Genomic DNA, 18,209 nt, shown 5'->3' on the forward strand with positions numbered 1-18,209 from the left:
ATCTACCCACTCATATCCCATGTACCAGTCCATTGCTTCTCTATCCACAATCAAGGGATTCAATAGTCCTACCAACATCCATCCACCCATACAGTCATCCATCAGTTGCATATTTGTCATCACCAAATGGTGACAGGAGTTCATGTCTGTCTACTTTATTATCTTCCCACAGCTCATTTGGGAGTCCCAAAAGACCTCAATAAATGTGAGGTTTGTGTGTGTGTGTGTGTGTGTATTTGATTACTCATTTAGTTTAAGTATTAATTTCCTATTAGCCTTCTCTAAGTAAATATATCCATTTTGATTAGAGATCTGCCTTAAACCAGGTCAAATGATCAGGTAAGTAGCTAACCTAGTCACCTGCCTATTGTCTCATCCACCTTACTTAACCAGCCATAAAACTCAACTGTATTCTCACATACCCTTCATCTGTCTACCAGACTCTTTGCCCTCCCTGCCATAGCGTGCCTGGATTGCGATATGGCGTCTAGAAAGATTCTGTCACTTGGAGCTTGAAGTATTGGTAGGGGATGAGGTGGGATAGGTGGGTGGGAGATCTGTGCTTCATGGAAAAGCAGATGGTTCCCCTCAAAAATGATCAATACCTTTTATTGAATACCTTTAACTAAGGGTTTTCCACTCTGTAGAGAATTTTTAGATACACTTTACAGAGGAGAGAATGGAGTCTCTTAGAGTGACAACTTAGATCACACCAACTGTGAGGATCTGCTCACCATTTCCAACTTCAGGAGACTTCAAATTAGGTATGAATTTGGGAGACCTGAATGGAGAACTGGGCATTCTCTTGTATTAATCATTTGTAGGGGCAGAGAAACCGGTGATTTTCTGAAATGGATTTACTGGGCAACCTCAGAGTTACCAGAGTGATTGACACCTCCCACTCTGTCCCCCACTGAAGGCCATGAAGGGCTGAGGCAGTCAGAAAATCCTCTGTAGTGGCTCTCTTGGCTTCCAGACCATATGGAGTGGGGTGAAATGCTCAAGTGCCCATTGACAGATCAGCTCCATTGACACATGGTGCTTTGAGAGGCAGGGGCTGGCTCCGAGATCCTGGTGTTTTTGAAAGAAGTTGCAGGCTTTGGAGGCTATCCCTCAGCTGGTCCTGAGAACATTCCATCTCAGTCAGGCGGTGCTCCTGGGAAGGCAGTGAAAGTGGGTTTGAGGTTGGGGTGAAGGTTGGGGGTGTATACCAAGCACACTCCCTACTCCCTTCCAGTCTTAGGCAAGAGTCTTACCAGACTTTTCAGCCTGTGGCTTCCGTTGCTTGGGAGACCACCCTTAGAATCCAACTTTGAGATACTGTGGGGATCAGGGGCAAGAGAGTGGGCAAGTCAGAAACAGAGAAAGTCCCTTTCATCCTGAGTGCACTGCCAAGAATTCAGTGGGCAGGGCTTGGAGTGAAGTTGGGGTTTAGAGAGCAGGGCATAAGTATATCTGAAGCAAGGTTTGATTAGAGCTTGGCACAGCTAAGATGCAAAGACTAGCCAGGTGTAGTGGTGCAACCCTGTAACTCAGGGTGGGGGTTTGAGGCTGAAGCCCAAGAGGATGGAGAGAGAGTGCGTGGTTAGCCTGGAGTACAAAGTTAAATCTAGTTTCACAGAAGGAACATACTGGGGTGGGGTGGGGTGATGGAATTGATTAATCAATTTGAAGGCTGAGACTGACCAATGGGCAGGAAGGGCCCAGATGGCCTAATCGGGTTAGAAGGGGCTGGTTGAGGAGGTGTGAGTAAATAAAAGGACTAGTCAAAGACAGGTGTGAGATAGGCCCTGTGGGAGAGGCTGCCAGGGCTTGAACTGGTAACTTGTGGGTGACACATCTAGGTTATAGAACTGTTAAGGCCTGGAGGCGGGATGGTTTAGGCGAGGAGGGACTTTCTGGAAGAGAATTGGGCCATCCTGACGAAGAAGAACCTGGATGATCAGAGCTACTGTGAAGGGCGGGGCTCACCCAGCTCCCAGTGTGGAGTACAGATCCTGCAGCTGACAGTGGAAGTGCTCCTGCTGCTCCTTCAAGGCTTGGACTTGGGTACTCAACGACTCCACCAGAAGGGACAGAGCTTTCTGTGCCTCGCGGAATCCAGCCACCTCACATTGTATCTCTGCTAGCTGTGGGAAGACAGTAGCTGTAATCCGACCCTTCTTCAGGTCCCTTCCTCATTTTATCACATTTCTACCCTGTTGGGGAACTTGTAGGTCGGGGAAACTGTCTCAGAGTTAGATGAGCCTAAGATCCTTTTTCAGTCTGGCTCCTTATCCTCAGCCCGCCCCAAACCCTGGCGAGGATCTGGACCGGATGTCACCTTGCCCACTGGTCGGTGCGTTCCGGTAGTTTGGTATCGGTCCCCCGGCTGGTCCAGTTGGCGCTGCCATGGCACCGATGGCTTCCGAGGTAGCGAGGCAGAAGCCCTAGTCCAGGCCCGTCCGCAAGGCGCGGGGCCCATGCGTAGGGAGCCTTTGGGCCGCGGCTTGGAACCTGCAGAAGGGCGACGGTGGGTAGGACGTCTGGCAGGGACGCTCTGTGTGCGCAGCACTGGCCGCGGCCGCCTCTGGGGCCGCTCCTCATCTGGCCGCCGACTGGCCCAGCTTCCTGCCCCTTGAAAGCTGCGCAGAGATTGACTCTTGGAAATGAGGGGAGTGTGCTTGGGGAGGTCTCGGGGTGCCAGGAAGCCGGGTTTCTCCCCTGAAAAGAAGCTGGAGGTGGGATGTGAAAGTTCAGACCCTCAGTTGGCTCTGGAGACGACCCCACCCCAGCCTAGAGCCAGAAACAACCCCACCTTTAGAATTCTCTTAGGACAAGAATTGACCTATGACTTTGATGAGACCCTGTCCTTGACTTCTATCCCAATCTAATCTTTTTCCCCTCTCTAGCTTTGGCTCTGACTTCTGACTTTGGTCTGATCCTTTCAATAATTTGATTTCCATATGACCCCAGGGCATCGGCCTCTGCTCACAAGGGTAACCACTTTTTTCCTAATCGACCTTATCTTCTCTCCAACCTCTGGGCTTGAGCTGATGCTGTTGTTCTTGACTTTTGATAGGAAATGGTTTCTAACCTGTGGTCCCACGACTAGTCCTATTGCCCTAAGCTTGACCTTTGCTCCTCTGACCTTCCTAACATCTTGTCTCCACCTGACCCCTGATTTGACCCCATCCACAGACTCTGACACATGGCTTTCATCTTTTACCACAAGGCTACTTTCTCTGACCCTGGAGGTAACTCTTCCCTGACTTCTGACATGACTCCATCCCAATCTTGAACTCTGGCTATGTGACCACACAGTGAGCCCCTCCTCTGCCTGCCTCCTTATGTAATGCCATTCCCAGCCTCTGACCTCAACATGATCCTGCCCCTGCCATTTTTTATCTTAACATATTTACTTCTTCTGCCACCCATAAGAACACAGGCTGGATTTGAGGGTACCTGGGTTGGACCTGAGTGGAGATCCGGGGAAGACGCATTGGTACAGACACTGGGACAGGCCGGCCCTCCTCAATGGCTCGAAGGATGGTGGGTAGTGGTTCCAAGCTATCTTGGGTTTTCTGTCAAGGAATGTAAGGAAGATGTCCAGTGAGTTATGTGGTTCCAGTGCCTGTCATCCTTTCTACCTTGCACTCAGGGTTCTGGGTTCAGGTCATACCTGGTCAAGTTCGGCAAAGATTGTGCAGAGCTGGACATGAAGAACTGCTAACTGAAGGGCCAGGTCTCCACTTCCCTGGTAGCCACTGGGTGTGGTATCTGCATCCACCGTAGCTACCTGGTCCAGGAAGTGTTGCATGGCTGGTCCATGATCTTCCAGGAAGCTATTCATAAACACCATGTAGGCTTCCTTCTCACCAAACCTGAGTTAGAGCCAAACTGGTTAAGTCAGGACAGACACCTGCCAATCCCCCTACTCCTTGACCCCATCATTGCCCCACATTCTCCCAACACCTACGGAGCACAGTTGGCGAGGTTCTGGATGACCTTGGCGATGAGTGTAAGAGTTCTGGCTGGGCCTGGGGCTGGGTGCTCTGGTGCCAGGCCAAAGAGGCTAGGTGCCAAGATGGCAGGGCATAAAAGCCTCAGGAAGAGTGAAGCACACACCAGCCGGGGGCCCAGGGCCTCAGAGCCGCGTGCTTTGCATGCTTCACGCCAACTTGAGAACACGGTGCCCAGCTCTGCTGGGAAACAGCTGGGACAGAAGAAGCAATAGTTAGAGGAAAGGGACAGGGACAGAAAGAGTAAGTACGACCAAGGCCATAAGTCTACATTCCTAGGTGCATTGGAAACATTACATGGCTTATCAGTGACCTATGGCTCATGAAGCCTATGTGTGCTTTCACTTCACTGAACCTGTTGTTTGGGTTGCAGGGTTGGGGATATCTGGGATAATAATACTTGGGGCTTGGGTTCCAGAGGCTAAGAATTTATAGCATAATTGTGGCAACTTTTAGGTCCTGAACTTTTAGATTTGGGCAGACAAGATCACATGGGAACAGAGATCATAAACTTGGGGTATACTAATTGTATACTAATTGTGAAAGTGAGGTTCTGAGTGTAATATAACGTTATAGGGTTACAGGGTCACTTAGGATCATATGTCACAGGATTAGGCATGCAAGTTATCCTAGGGCTAGAAGCCAAGGGACATGCTTATGTTTCCAATAATCATTTTCTTGAGATTTGGGATACAGGATCTCTTAAGGTCACAGGTCATAGGGTTAGGAATATGCATAATCTGAAATTAAAATTGTATATTGACCAAGGTTAGGCGGTATGGAATCATTTGTGGTGGGAGGCAAAGGAAGTTGGTCCTAGGTTACTTGGGGTTAGGTGGCATGGCAAGAGTGTAGGTAGCAGATGAGACCAGGGCAGTTAAATTTGACTCGGAGGTAAGCATATTTGAAATATTAAATCAAGTTTGAGTGCCCTGCATTTTGTTTGGCTGGTTAAGGTAGTACCGTGGCAGCGAGGCAGGGTGTACTCAGTGCTGGGTCCCTGATTCTCACTTGTAAGAATGGATGATGTTTTCAAAAACCTCCTCACAGCTGTTTCGCAGTCTAGCTTGGTGTTTTGGCAGCTCTGGTGTTGGGCACTTGCTGGGGTCCACTTCACAGTCCTCAGTGGAGGCACAGAGACACCGCACAACCTGCCCTGCAGTCCAGCACAGACAGTCTCAGGTCATGAACCTAAACATGCCACATCCAGCCTCCAACTGTGTACTGGCTGGTTATGTGTGTCAACTTGACACATGCTAGAGTCATCAGCGAGGAAGGAGTCTTGGTTGAGGAAATGCCTACATGAGATCCAGCTGTTAAGGCATTTTATCAATTAGTTATCAATGGGGGTGGTCCCATTCCATTGTGGGTGGTGTTTTCCCCGGCTGGTGGTCCTGGGTTCTATAAGAAGGCAGACTGAGCAAGCCATGGCAATACCTTTCCATGTCTGCATCAGCTTTTGCCTTCAGGATCCTCCTCTGTTTGAATTCCTGACTTCCTTCAATTATAACAGCAGTGTGGAAGAGAAAGCTAAGCCCTTTTCTCTCCAACTTGCTTTTTGGTAATGGTGTTTCATTTGCAGCAATAAAACCCCTAAGATAAAGGCTATCTCCAACTTACTCTGGAAGCACCAAACATCTTGAGGAAATAGCAACTCCATTCCCACTCTAGATTCTGGTACCCCAAAGCGCCATTCACCCTCAGAAGGCAGTTTCACTGGGGGCTTCCTGGACCAATCCCTCTCTTTGCTTACCCAGGGTGTCCTGGAGGTACTCCTGTGCCACCAGTTTCATGTATTCATCAATGGCCTTTGTGGCTAAGGTATTTTCTCGGAATAGCAGTGCTTCACGGCCTCCACAGCGTGCCAGCTCTGCGGTTCCTAGGTCTGTCACCAATGCCTGTGGAGGACAGAGATCACATTGAATGATCTTGGGAATCTTGTACATTGGCTCATCTTTCATACTGAAGCTACATCTTCCGCCTCTCACAGTTAGAAAAGCTGCCTCCAGCCCCTCCGGTCTCGCTTCGCTGAAGTTCAGTGTGAACCCATTCCATTTGAAGTTCAGGGTCTGCCTCTCACAGATCAAGTTAAGGCCAGGTCCCTAGTAGCTGAAATTCCAGACACACTGCGCGCTCGTCGTCCCTCATTGGTCCCGTCTCTCACGGTGTCCCGCCTCGCTGGACACTGTTCAGGCCCCCCTCTCCAGCACAACTTAGAAAGAGCTATCTGTCCACTTGTCTGTGTAGTTAGGGCTTCTCACCTGCGCTCGGCCAGTGGCTCGTAGCACGCGCACCATGGCTGCTGCCAGCTCCTCTTTGGCCTGAGCAGACAGCGCCGGCTCCAGCGCCCCGCACAGGCGCGCGTAGTGGAAGGTGAGGAACTCGGCCAACTCCTTATAGCGCTCCGACGGCAGCACGCGCAGACAACGCACCCTGATCCGCGCCCGTAGCACCGCACCTGCCGGCGCCCCAAGCACTGGGAACCAGCGCTCTAGGCCCGCGGCAGGCGCGCGGGGGATGCTCACCTCGTCCAGCTCCAGCACCACCCTGCCCACGGTTGCCCCTGCCGGGCCTGCTCTGCGCAACCGCAGCGACAGGCGACGGGCGGGTGGCAACGCCTCGAAGTGGAAGCGTTCAGCCCAGAAGAGTTGGCCTGGGCCGGCCCGGGGGGCAGTGCGCGCCAATAGCGCGCCATCCAACCACAGCTCCGCACGCACTCCGGGTACAGTTGCTCGGGGTAGCCCTTTGGCCTCGTGCACCCACACGGTCAGCCACATCTCTTGCCGCTCCACGTTGTCCTACATACAAGAGTGAGGTAGGAGGGGTCTGTCGGAGATGTCTATGCTCTAGGACCCAACATGCGCACTGTGATTCCTAGTTGAACACCACGATCTGGGAGCCTTCCTCATGGGGAAATTGCACGACCCCCTGGGGAAGAAGCTGGGGTCACAAATATCTAGGAGCCGCTAAGCAGAACACATCTAGCTTTGGAGAATGTCTCACGCATTAGAGTTTAGGATACAGAGGAGTACCCCTGGACTGAGTACTTGGTAAACAGGACTTAGGGAGCAAATAGGTGGAAAACGATGCAAGGGCAGATTTGACATTCATAGGGCTGGTGTGTTGCACGGGAGGTTTTGGGGACAAACTGTTTGGATGGCGTGGAAGGGTCAGGGCCTGGCTAGTGAAAGGGCTTTCTGTGTCCGTCCCCCTCAATGACCTGGCTCGGCTGGAACTGCCGACGAAGGTCCTCAATCCAACGGTCTCTCTCAGCACTCGAGCGACATGAGAAACAGAGGCTCCCACCTGCCCAGGTTACCTATTTGAGGCGGGATTCAATGGTTAAATAGAGGCTGAGATGGTGCCAAGGGTTTAGCAGAGGCTAAGGTGGGTTCCTTATTTACCTGGAAGCAGTACGGCTCCCCCAAGAGGCTAGGATGCAGCGGCCAGACTCTCACGTCCCTCTCAGCACCTAGGTCCAGCTCAGAGAGTGTGGCCAGTGATTCTCTGGAACCAAGAGCACTGGGAGGTCTGGGGCCAGTGAAGGGGAACAAGGCGTTATTCCTCACTCACTTAGGCCTTAGCTTTCTAATCTTTAGTTACCCTAGCTGCTGTCTCCTTTCAGCATCCTAGCGATTGATCCGCTGTTTCCTTCCCCCACCTCCATCCCTTATGGCTGAATTTCCATGCATTCTTTGGAGTTCCTAGATCCAAGGTATTTGGTTAGCTTTTATTTCATTAGAAAAGTTCAACCAACATTGCATACACTAGCAAGATTTTGCTGAAAGGACCCAAATATAGCTGTCTCTTGTGAGACGATGCTGGGGCCTAGCAAACACAGGAGTGGATGTTCACAGTCAGCTATTGGATGTATCACAGGGCTCCCAATGGAGAAGCTAGAGAAAGTACCCAAGGAGCTAAAGGGATCTGCAACCCTATTGTTGGAACAACATGATGTACTAACCAGAACCCTGGAGCTCTTGTCTCTAGCTGCATATGTATCGAAAGATGGCCTAGTCGGCCATCAATGGAAAGAGAGGCCCATTGGACTTGCAAACTTTATATGCCCCAATATAGGGGAATGCCAGGGCCAAAAGAATGGGAATGGGTGGGTAGGGAAGTGGGGGGCGCTATGGGGGACTTTTGGGATAGTATTGGAAATGTAATTGAGGAAAATATGTAATAAAAATATTAAAAAAAAAAGAAAAGTTCAACCAAGAGATAAGAAAATACCTGGGGTCTTTGTGGCCCCAAGTTCACCTAGCATGAAGCAGAATAGAGAGAACACACAGGCAGCTGGCGAAGGTGAAGATAAGGAACCCAGAGGTGCTGCCAGATGGCACAATGTTGAACCACAGCCCTCCAGCTTCTCAGAGACTCTTACCCATCTCGAGGGGTGTAGGCTCCCAGTTCTGACTTGGCTCTTTTCTTCTCCTTCAGCCTCTTGAGTAACTTCTAAGGGGACAGGGAGGTATCTGAGCCAGAGAGAACCCTGTGCTCTTTCCTCAGCTTTGTCCCACCCAGAGTATCCTTGAGGATCTGCTGGTCTTGGTGCACCAAGCTCACTAACATCTGTTACCAGATTCATTAACATCTGTAACCAGCATATGACATTTATATTCATGTTGTGCAATACTGGGGGTTGTACTTAAAGCCTCACAAGGGGCAAATGCTCTTTAAGTTCAATGGTGCTATCTTCCCCTGCCCAACAGCTTGCACTTCTTTCTCTCTCTCCCCTCTTTGCTTCCCTGCTCCTTCCCTCCCTTCCTCCCTTCCTTAGTTGTGCCTTTTGAGTTAGTGTCCAAGAAAGCCAGCATATTCAGCAATAGAGATTAGCAAGCTCTACATGGTAGAAGTGGATGGGGACTGTTGAAAAGCCCAGAGCATCAGAGAAATCATGCATAGGCTTTTGATCAATATCCAAAGAAGTAATAAAAAAGAAGCAGAGATCAAGGATCAGAAAATCTGAAATAGTCATCGTGTGTGTGTGTGTGTGTGTTTATTTTTCAAGCAGTCTCAATATCTACCCTGGCTTGCTTGAACCTCACTATGAAGCCTAAGCAATCCTCTTGTCTCTGTGACAGTGATTATAGGTGTGCACTCTCACACCTGCCCCTAATTCTCTCTCTCTCTCTCTCTCTCTCTCTCTCTCTCTCTCTGTGTGATATAGTTAGATGGTAGAGCATGTCTGAGGCCAAGGTCTAGGAGATCTTGTTCACCCCTGCTGCTCCCCCGCCCTATCACACTTGCTGCCATACCCGAACATTGTGGACTTGGTTGGAACCAGCAGCTTCCGGCTCAGTTTTTCCAGGGGTCCGAACTGTGGGTGGTCAGAGGTAAGAGGTTAAGGGTAGAAAGCATGGTAGATGATAAATCACTTTGAAAGGCTCCCCAATCCTCCAGTCTCCCCAAATCCCCAAATTTACCTGCATCCTTGAGGTTCCCCAAAGCTGCCTGCATGCTGCTCTCTGAACTGGCGCTTCCCACTCGGATTTGGCGAGGACCCTGTCCCCCCATACAGGTGGGCAGTCAGAAGGGGGGGACACATGAGGGGGCACACACATTTCTGGTGTTTACCCTCTACCACCGCCTCTGTCCTGTCCTTCCCTGTCCTTCCCTGCTTACCTCCTCCTCACCAAGCATCACCAGCCTTCCTTCGAGAAGGGTAAAGCCATCAATGTTCCAAACAGGCATGTCCGGGGTGGGAGGCTCAGGGATCTGTGCAACGGGTAGATCTGGGTCTGCTACCACCTCCAGCTCTGGCTCTGGGAAGAGGAGGTGATGCTGATTTCAGAGTCTCCTCTTCCTCCTCTAACCCCCGTCTTCACACATGAAGGTGCACACTTCAGCATGTCAGTCTGGGTGCCCTTGGGTAGATATCTACCCTCTCTGGGGTTTGTTCTCGACAACCCTAGAAGCGGACACTGCCTGTCAGCTCTCTGTCCAGTACTACGTTTATTGCTCTTCATGCCTTTTCTCACTTAATCTTCAAAAGCCATTTAAAGGGCATTAGATTAATCCCAGCACTTGGGAGGTAGAGGCAGGTGGATTTCTGAGTTTGAGGCCGGCCTGGTCTACAAAGTGAGCTCCAGGACAACCAGGGCTACACACAAAAAAAAAACCCTGTCTTGAAACAAAACAAAACAAAGCAAGCAAGCAAGCAAGCAAGCAAGCAAACAAACAAACAAACAAAGGGCATTAGAACTGAGGCCCAGAAAGGTAGAGTGACCTACCAGAATCACACAACTTGTGAGTGTGTGATTAAGCTAGGCTTCTAACACAAGCATTCTTCTCTTAACCAAGAGACTGGGCAAAGGTAGGCCTAGTAGCACACACCTGTAATGCCAGTACCTGACACACTGAACTGAAGGAGGATGAGTTTCAGGCCAGTTTGGGCTACTAATTTGAGACATTATTCCAAAAACAAGAAGAGATGGAGAGGAGGAAGAGGGGGAAGAGGAGGAAGAGGAGGAAAAGGGAGGGAGAGGAGGGAAGGAAGGAGAAAGGGAGAGATAGGTAGTTAGATAGATAGATAGATAGATAGATAGATAGATAGATAGATAGATAGAATGAAGGGATATGAGCCTTGGTCTCTTACATAGATAACTAATGTGGGACCAGCAAGGTGGTTCAATAGGTAAAGGTACCAGTCATGCAAGCCTGGTGTGAATTCAACTCCTGGAGCCCACATAAGGGTGGAAGAAGAGAACATATTCTACAGTGCTATCCTCTGACGTCTCCATGCTGTGTTCTGTCTGTCTGTCTGTCTGTCTGTCTGTCTGTCTGTCTGTCTTTCTCTCTCTGTCTCTCTCTCCCTCTGTCTGTCTCTCTCTAAAATAATTTCCTTAAGGTGGAAAGGATTTATTTGAGAATTTGAGAATGGTATAGACAAAGTTGTAAGTCCATGGAGTTTTCCTTCTTGGGGAGGTGGTGTTGGTGGAGAGTGGATCAGGGAGGGCTCTACTCCTCCCCCTGACATTTGCACTAGGTTCTGAACTGAAATTTGAATTTCACCCAGCCAAGATGGAAGGGAAAGTATATGGTGTCTCTGAACAAAGGCTGGCAGATGAACAGAGCCCAGGGAAATCAAGGGAAGGGCAGTAAAGGCTGGACAGAAGTGTCTGCAGCCAGTTAGGAACTATGGTGCTGGGGATTGAGCCCCGGGCTTGGCTTGTACTAAGCATACCCTCCACCAGTGGATGACCTCAATCCCCACTGTGGGAGATGCTGAGCTAGGAAGGAACACGCTTGCTTGGTAGAAAGCACTATCAGGAGCCTATGTAGTGGGCCAGCTCTGGCACTCTACAGGGCCCTCAGAATACTGCTGCAGGGCTGGGAGCTTAGCCCAGTAGTAGAGCACTTGCCTTTTGTGTGTGAGTCCCTAAACTGGAAAAAAAAAGAAAGGAGGAAGGAAGGAAGGAAGGAAGGAAGGAAGGAAGGAAGGAAGGAAGGAAGGAAAGAAATAGTTGGGCCTGGTGGTGCACACCTTTAATCCCTGCAAACAGAAGACAGGGACAGGCAGATCTGTGAGTCTGAGGACAGCCAGGTCTATGCAGCAAGAGCCTATCTTGGAAAAAAAAATTCCCATAGTATGAAACCACTTTTCTAAATATAACATGAAGGCTGAGATGTTTCTATGACATTTATTTAGTTTGTGCTTATGCACACACATTTGCCATGGCACAAGTGGAGGCCGGAGAACAGCTTGAATTTATTTATTTATTTATTTATTTATTTATTTATTTATTTGTGTGGGTTCACGGGAAGGTGAAGGGCAACACTTAGGTATCAGTCTCTCCTTGACCATGTGGGCTCAGGGTTATCACCAGGTGCTTTTACTTGCAGGTCACCTTACCAGAGCCTCAGTTGTTTTGAGATAAAGCCTTGTTACATGGCTTACGCAGGCCTAGAACTCAAGACTCAAGAACTCAAGAACTCATCTTCCTGCTCCTGCCTTCCAAGTGCTGGGATTTTAGTAGTCCTAACTCTGATGAATGGAAGGCATTTCAAAACTTTCTAGGAAAGAGCTGAATTAACCATGAGCTTCCAGCAAACACCAGCTGAACCGATCTTCTAGGTGTACTTTCTACCCGATTTTACCACTAGAGGTGATACATACAACTCTTCCTTTTTTCTTGGTGGTGGGTGTAAAACCCACAATCCCACAACCTCTCCATGTTAAACAAGTGCTCTATCACCGAGCCACATCCGAGGCCCTAACCCTTTCCTACAATTGGATCTCTTAGTATATGCTAGGCCCTGGTCTCTAATCTTCCTAGTGTCCACTAGTCTCCCAGTTCTCATTTTGCAGCAGGTTTGTAACTGTTCCTCCCCCACCCACTACAACGTGAACTCCACAGGGCAGGGAGTGTCATCTGCTTTGCGAAGCTCTCCTTAGTGCTTCACTCAGGGACCAATTCCATGCTCAAAAAACTTCTGCTTGACCCAGCAAGATGGCTCAGAAAATAAAGGTGCTTGCCTCCAAGGCTGTCTGAGTTTGACCCCCAGGACTCACGTGATTGAAGGAGAGAACTGACTCCTGAAAGTTGTCCTTTGACTCCAGGAACCATGGCTTGCTTGCCCCTTTCTAATATAAATAAATAAATGCAGGTTGTCCTCTGACCTCAACACATGTGTTGTGATAAAGGACACACACACACACACACACACACACACTGAATGAACATCTGCTTGAATGAATGAATGAATGAATGTTGTCTTTAAGGCAGAGATGGGGAATTTTCACATTCAAGGAAACAAAGTAAGACATAGGCTATGTATATATGGCAGCTGAAATCCATATGTAGCCAACGGCTTGGTCTACTGGATCCCAAAGACACAACCATCAGTGCCAAGAACAGTTAGACATCCTCGCAGTACTAAGGTGCATGCATCCATTCAATGCTCCTTTCTCAGCTGAACCCAGCTGCCTACGGGTCCTGCCAGTCTTCCTCACCCAGTTTAGGGGGAAAGAGAGATGAGCGCTGGTAGAGGCCCCAGCCGCTTCCTGCTGGGCTTTCATACTCCCCACAACTTCCTGTGTCTAGAGGGCTGATGCTAGATTGACAGACAAACACCCAGGCTTCCGGCCACCCAGCCTAGCCCCAGCTGGATTGGGGGAGAGCGTACCTGGGGCCTTCGGATTTGGCTTGGGTTCCAGCAGTGATGCCACGTTCTTGTGCCTCCCCCATAGGGTCTTGGAAAACCGGAGGCGATTGGACCGTGACTCCTTAGGGGGTGCAGAGAGGACCCGACGAAACAGAGATCTAGGGGCTGGCTGGCTGCTCACCATGGGCTCCTGATGGCTCAGGGTCCTTCCCCAGCCTGCAAAGCGGCCCCAGCGGAACCCTCCAGCAGTCTTTCCCCCACTGCCTCCAGTGTGCCAGCGGTAGGATGTCAGCGGAGAGGGCAGCGAGGGCTGCGTTTGGGAATCTTCACTCTGCAACGGTGGGTCCATGGCGGAGGAGTCTCTGCTGCGAGACCAAAAGGTTCTGAACATTGTCTGCCCACATTCTGACTTCATCTCCCCTGGTCTCTTCTCAGCTTTGCCTCCAGGAACATACTTGAGGATGCCACACATACACCCTCCCTTACCTTGATTTCCTGGCCAGTCCAGAACCAGCAGCCGTCTGTACTGTGCCTAGCTTCCTTCCTCAGAACCTAGCTCCACGTGACCCTGTCTTGTCTCCCCTGCCCCGCCCCCCCCTTTACAGTCAAGCTGGGAGGGCATGATGGGGGCAGGATGTGGAGGTGGCAGGGTGGAAGAGAGGTTGGCAGTTCTGGCTTCTGACGAGAAGGTCTAGGAGGCAGTACATACTTCTCTCTTTGAGCTTCAGTTGCCTTCTGTGAAATGGGAACACGTTAGATAAATGCTGGCTAGCAAGGCCCCCTAAAATCTCCTGGTGGCCAGAGTGTAGAAAGACTCACTTATGTAGGGAAGCTGCCACAATTTTATTGGAATGGATTAAAAAAACCATTTATTTATTATTTTTTTGTGTGTGGATGCTAGAGTGTTCATATGGTGATCAGAGGACAGCTATGTGGAGTCATTTCTCTCCCACCTTTGTGTGAGATTGGGGGCTGGAACTCTGGATCTTACAGGCAAGTGACATTACCCGCTGAGCCATTCACCAGCCCCTCCACCTTGGGAGTGGAACCTAGGGCCTGGGTGCAAGGCCTATGCTCTATTACTTAGCCACATGCCTAGCCTTCTTTTCATTTTTTATTATACAGACTGGGCCTTGAGCTCACTGCATGTGTTGTAGCCCAGGCTGGCCTTGGACTCTTGGCTAGACTTTCCCCAAACCAGTGTTAAGTTAGAACTAAAGACTGCATGTTCAGTGACAGTTGTAGCCCTCATTGTGCCACACCTCCAGTCCTTGTTCTAGCATGGTGATGTGGCTCTCCTCAGATCCAGTATTTCCCCTGCTAGGTAGACATCCAATAGACACGGCCACCAACACTGCACCTAAGGACTCCATAGACTCCAGGTGTCCACTGACAGCTGGACAAATACTCAGAGACATTTCCACACCGAAGAGTATCATATAGCAAGGAAAATGAATAAATTCTTTAACTAATGATGTCAGACGAATCACAGTGCGGAACAAAAGCAAAAGCTGAAGAGTGTACTCTGGGTGAGTTCAGCCATATAGTATAGAGTCCTAACCCTTTCTCAGAGTGATAACTACACACACGCACATAAAATCTAGTACTTAGGAATCTGAGGCAGGAAGGTTGTGAGTTCAAGGGGGAGCCAGGGTTCTCCTGCAAGACCCTGTATCAAAGAATACAAAACAAGAGAAGAAAGAAAGAAGGAAAGAAAGAAAGAAAGAAAGAAAGAAAGAAAGAAAGAAAGAAAGAGAAAGGAAGGAAGGAAGAAAGAAAGAAAGAAAGAAAGAAAGAAAGAAAGAGAGAGAGAAAGAAAGAAAAGTAAAGTAGTGAGAAGTTGAGAACCAAGCATGTGACAACACAAGCCACAGACTTGGGGCTGGAGAGACAGCTCCGTAGTGAAGTGTGTGGCTGTCCTTGTAGAGGACCAGAAACTGTTCAGTTCCTTAAATCTGTGACAGTTATCAACTGCCTGGAACTCCAGTTCCAAGGGAACTCATGCTTCTTTGGACATTTGTACCCACTTGCATGAGCGAGCATGCACACACACACACACACACACACACACACACACACACACACACACAGATGCATACAGTTAAAAACAATACAAATGAATCTTTTTAAAAAGCCAGGGAATCAGTTTCATTCAGAAGGGCTAGTGGCTGAGTGAGGACATAAAAGAGACTTTGGGAAGATGGCTTCATTGGTTTTGTTTTGCTTTGTTTGAGATGGGGGTCTATTGTGTCCAAGGATGGCCTTGAACTTGGTACATAGACAAGGCTGGTCTTAAGTTTCTATTCCTCCTGCCACTGTCTCCCAAGTGCTGGGATTATAGGTGTGCACCACATACCCAGCCTGTTTGTTTGTTGTTTGTTTGTTTGTTCCTGGCTTTGTTTGGTGTATTCTTCCCCCTGAGCCCAGGGTTTTGTTTGTGTTAGATGAAGGCTTTATCAACTGATCTACATTTTCAGCCTGTATATATATATATTTTTTTTTTTCCACACAAGATCTCCTACTTAGTCCAGGCTGGACTTGAACCTTTGATTTTCCTGCTTCAGTCTCCCGAATCCTGGCATCAATAATCTTGACCAATATTTAAAATGCACCCCCACTGCGTGTGTGTGTGTGTGTGTGTGTGTGTGTGTGTGTGTGAGAGAGAGAGAGTAGTGTATTCATGTGTGAGAGGGTATCCACAGAGGTCAGAGGCATTAGGTTCTCCTAGAGCTACAGCCACAGGTGTTTATGAGCTGTCCGATATAAGTGCTGGGAATTCGACTCAAGTTTAGGAGTCTGTTCTCTTAACCACTGAGCCATTTCTCCAGCTCACATTCCAGATTTATTTTTAAGTGCAAGTCAAATTCATACAACATAAATTTGACATGCTTTGTTTTTGAGTTTCAATGCTGGGTGTATTCTGTTGTGAAATCTCTTTGACGTGAGTTTTTGGGTGCAGTTCAGTCAGTATCTTTTATGTTTGGATAAATGTTTATTTGAGAAAGAGGTGGGTTCATTAAGATGGATCAGTGAATACAAGAAGGGAATAACAGACTTTCACAAGTTGTCTACTCTCATGCACATGTATATATGTGCAACATACAAAATAAATAAAATGCAATACAGACTTAACAAAAAAGGAGTGGGTGGCCAACACCCCGGCAGGAGTGAATCAGCACTGTTCTCTCCCAGGCTGGACTGCTGGTGTCTCCCTTCTCACTGTGACCTCAGACAAGTCATTTCCTCTCCCTGTGTTTCCTTATTTGTAAAGAATGATGGTATCAGGCTTCAAAAGCTCCCATTCAAGGGCTAGAGAGGTGACTCTGAGGTTAAACAAGAAACGTTATGGCATGGGTGGCTCACAACCATTTGCATGTCCAGCTCTGCATGTCCAGCTCTGCAGGACCTGAAACCCTGTTCTGGCCTCTGAGTGTCTTTACACTCCACACTGCAAGGGGATATAACCATCCACAGATAGACATAATTAAAACATTTTAAAAAGCTCATGTTTGACAAATGTTTCCTGAGTGCTCACTCCATGAGATGGGGGAAGAGATTAAATAAACATGATTTCTGTCCTCCTGTTTCCATCTGGGGAGGGGACATGTCCTGAATTCAGTGTGACATTATGAATTTGTATGGGAGATTGGGACAGGATAGACACAGATGAAGGATGACCAGTTGAGCAGAAATGCCACTCTTCCCAGGCTGGAAAAATCAAGGAAGACTTCTTTAGGGAGATAACTTTTAAAAACTGAAACACGAGAAGAAAACAGACGATTGTACCAGGTAGAAGGAATACTTTGTACAAAGGAAAGGATAACAATAATTTGTGGGGCAGCGCACACATGTAATTCTAGGACTTGGAAGACTGGCACAAGAAAATTGGTGCCATAAGTTTGAAGCCAGCCTGGGATATATAGTGGACTATGTATGTGGGAGTTGGAGCCATGGAGTGGATAGGATAAGGCTGACTTTCTGGGTATACGGTACTGGAAATCACTAAAGGCCCAGGCTCAAAGTTTAAGGCTCTCCTTACTGTGATTGTCCTGAAACTTTTGCTTTGAGAAAGGGGCATTACAAGCTGGGTGTGTGATGCATGCTTTTCATCCCAGCACTCTGGAGGCAGAGGCAGGGGGAGGCCAGCTTGGCCTACAAAGAGAGTTCCAGGACAGCCAGGGCCACACAGAGGAACTCTGTCTCAAACTCCGCCACCACCACACACACACAAAAAAAGGGACAATGCATTTATATTTCTTACACCTTATAATCCTATTATGAATAAATCTTAATTTTTTCCTTTGAAATTTTATTTTGAGGGCTAGAAATACGCGTCTTGGCAGAGCACTTGTCTCTCATGCACAAGGCCCTGGTTTGATTCCTAGTGCCACATACACTTGGATGTGGTAGCACAGGCCTGTAATCTCAGTTGGTAGTTAGAAGCGAGACGATCAGAAATTGGAGGTTATCTTTAGCTATATAGTGTGTTCAAGGCCAGCTTGGGCTACATGAGTCCTGTTCAATAAAACAACACCCTTCCCGGGTAGATTTCTACTTATTTTATTTGCCATATCCTTACATACTGGCTCTATTCCCAGACCTCTGTTCTTTCCTTCTCCTTTGCTGGAAATGAAACACCATGCTATACACACACCATGAGAGTGCTCTACCATCGAGCCATACTTCTGGGCCTAAATCATTATTTTCCTTCATTTTCTTTAACTTTTAAAAAGGATTGTTTCATTCTTATGTGTAACAGGTTTTTTGTTTGTTGTTTTTTTCTATGTATGTATGTATGTATGTATGTATGTGTACCATGTGTGTGTTTGTTGCCCATGGAGGTCAAAAGAAGGCATTGAATTCCCTGAGACCAGAGATACAGATAAAGACAAATCTGAAACACTATGGGGTTACTGGGAATTGAACCCAGATTCTCTGAAAGAGCAGTAAGTATTCTTTTATTTTAATATTTCTTTATTTTATGTATGTGAGTACACTGTAGCTGTCTTCAGATACTCCAGAAGAGGGAGTCAGATCTCATTACAGATGGTTGTGAGCCACCATGTGGTTGCTGGGAATTGAACTCAGGACCTCTGGAAG

The 18,209-nt window shown here is 48.3% G+C and overlaps 1 protein-coding gene across 4 annotated transcripts; it reads right to left on the bottom strand.

Annotated features, from left to right (window-relative positions):
- Nucleotides 1-582: 582 nt before the first annotated feature.
- On the bottom strand, nucleotides 583-13,686 carry Rasal3 (RAS protein activator like 3). Of its 4 annotated transcripts, none has more exons than XM_021186535.2 (19): nucleotides 13,596-13,686; nucleotides 13,131-13,474; nucleotides 12,517-12,588; nucleotides 9,627-9,766; nucleotides 9,428-9,506; nucleotides 9,260-9,321; nucleotides 8,386-8,456; nucleotides 7,406-7,532; nucleotides 7,222-7,320; nucleotides 6,263-6,799; nucleotides 5,755-5,899; nucleotides 5,013-5,157; nucleotides 3,959-4,195; nucleotides 3,662-3,863; nucleotides 3,445-3,563; nucleotides 2,324-2,714; nucleotides 1,972-2,129; nucleotides 1,257-1,320; nucleotides 583-1,156 (listed from the first exon to the last, which is right to left on the bottom strand). In XM_021186535.2, exons 2-19 carry the CDS (start codon nucleotides 13,456-13,458, stop codon nucleotides 1,001-1,003), a joined length of 3,132 nt encoding a protein of 1,043 aa, XP_021042194.1. In that variant the 5' UTR covers nucleotides 13,459-13,474; nucleotides 13,596-13,686; the 3' UTR covers nucleotides 583-1,000. The 4 variants fall into 4 exon arrangements, with proteins under 4 accessions (XP_021042194.1, XP_021042195.1, XP_029326721.1 ...); XM_029470861.1 differs by having other exon boundaries at nucleotides 616-1,156; nucleotides 13,131-13,471; nucleotides 13,596-13,604; XM_021186532.2 differs by having other exon boundaries at nucleotides 616-1,156; nucleotides 13,131-13,686.
- Nucleotides 13,687-18,209: the final 4,523 nt, after the last annotated feature.

The sequence above is a fragment of the Mus caroli genome, chromosome 17 (assembly GCF_900094665.2).
Source record: "Mus caroli chromosome 17, CAROLI_EIJ_v1.1, whole genome shotgun sequence".
Taxonomy (NCBI): Eukaryota; Metazoa; Chordata; class Mammalia; order Rodentia; family Muridae; genus Mus; species Mus caroli.

Bases quoted from the DNA above. Each gene is read 5' to 3' on its own strand.
- Rasal3 (XM_021186532.2), bottom strand. From the start codon at position 13,581: ATGTGTGGCATCCTCAAGTATGTTCCTGGAGGCAAAGCTGAGAAGAGA. The intron at 7,533-8,385 runs GTAAGAGTCTCT...CACTGGCCCCAG, and splicing joins GCCTACACCCCTCGAGATGG to ACCTCCCAGTGCTCTTGGTT. The intron at 2,715-3,444 runs GTACCCTCAAAT...TCCCACCTCCAG, and splicing joins TCCACTCAGGTCCAACCCAG to CTTCTTTTCAGGGGAGAAAC.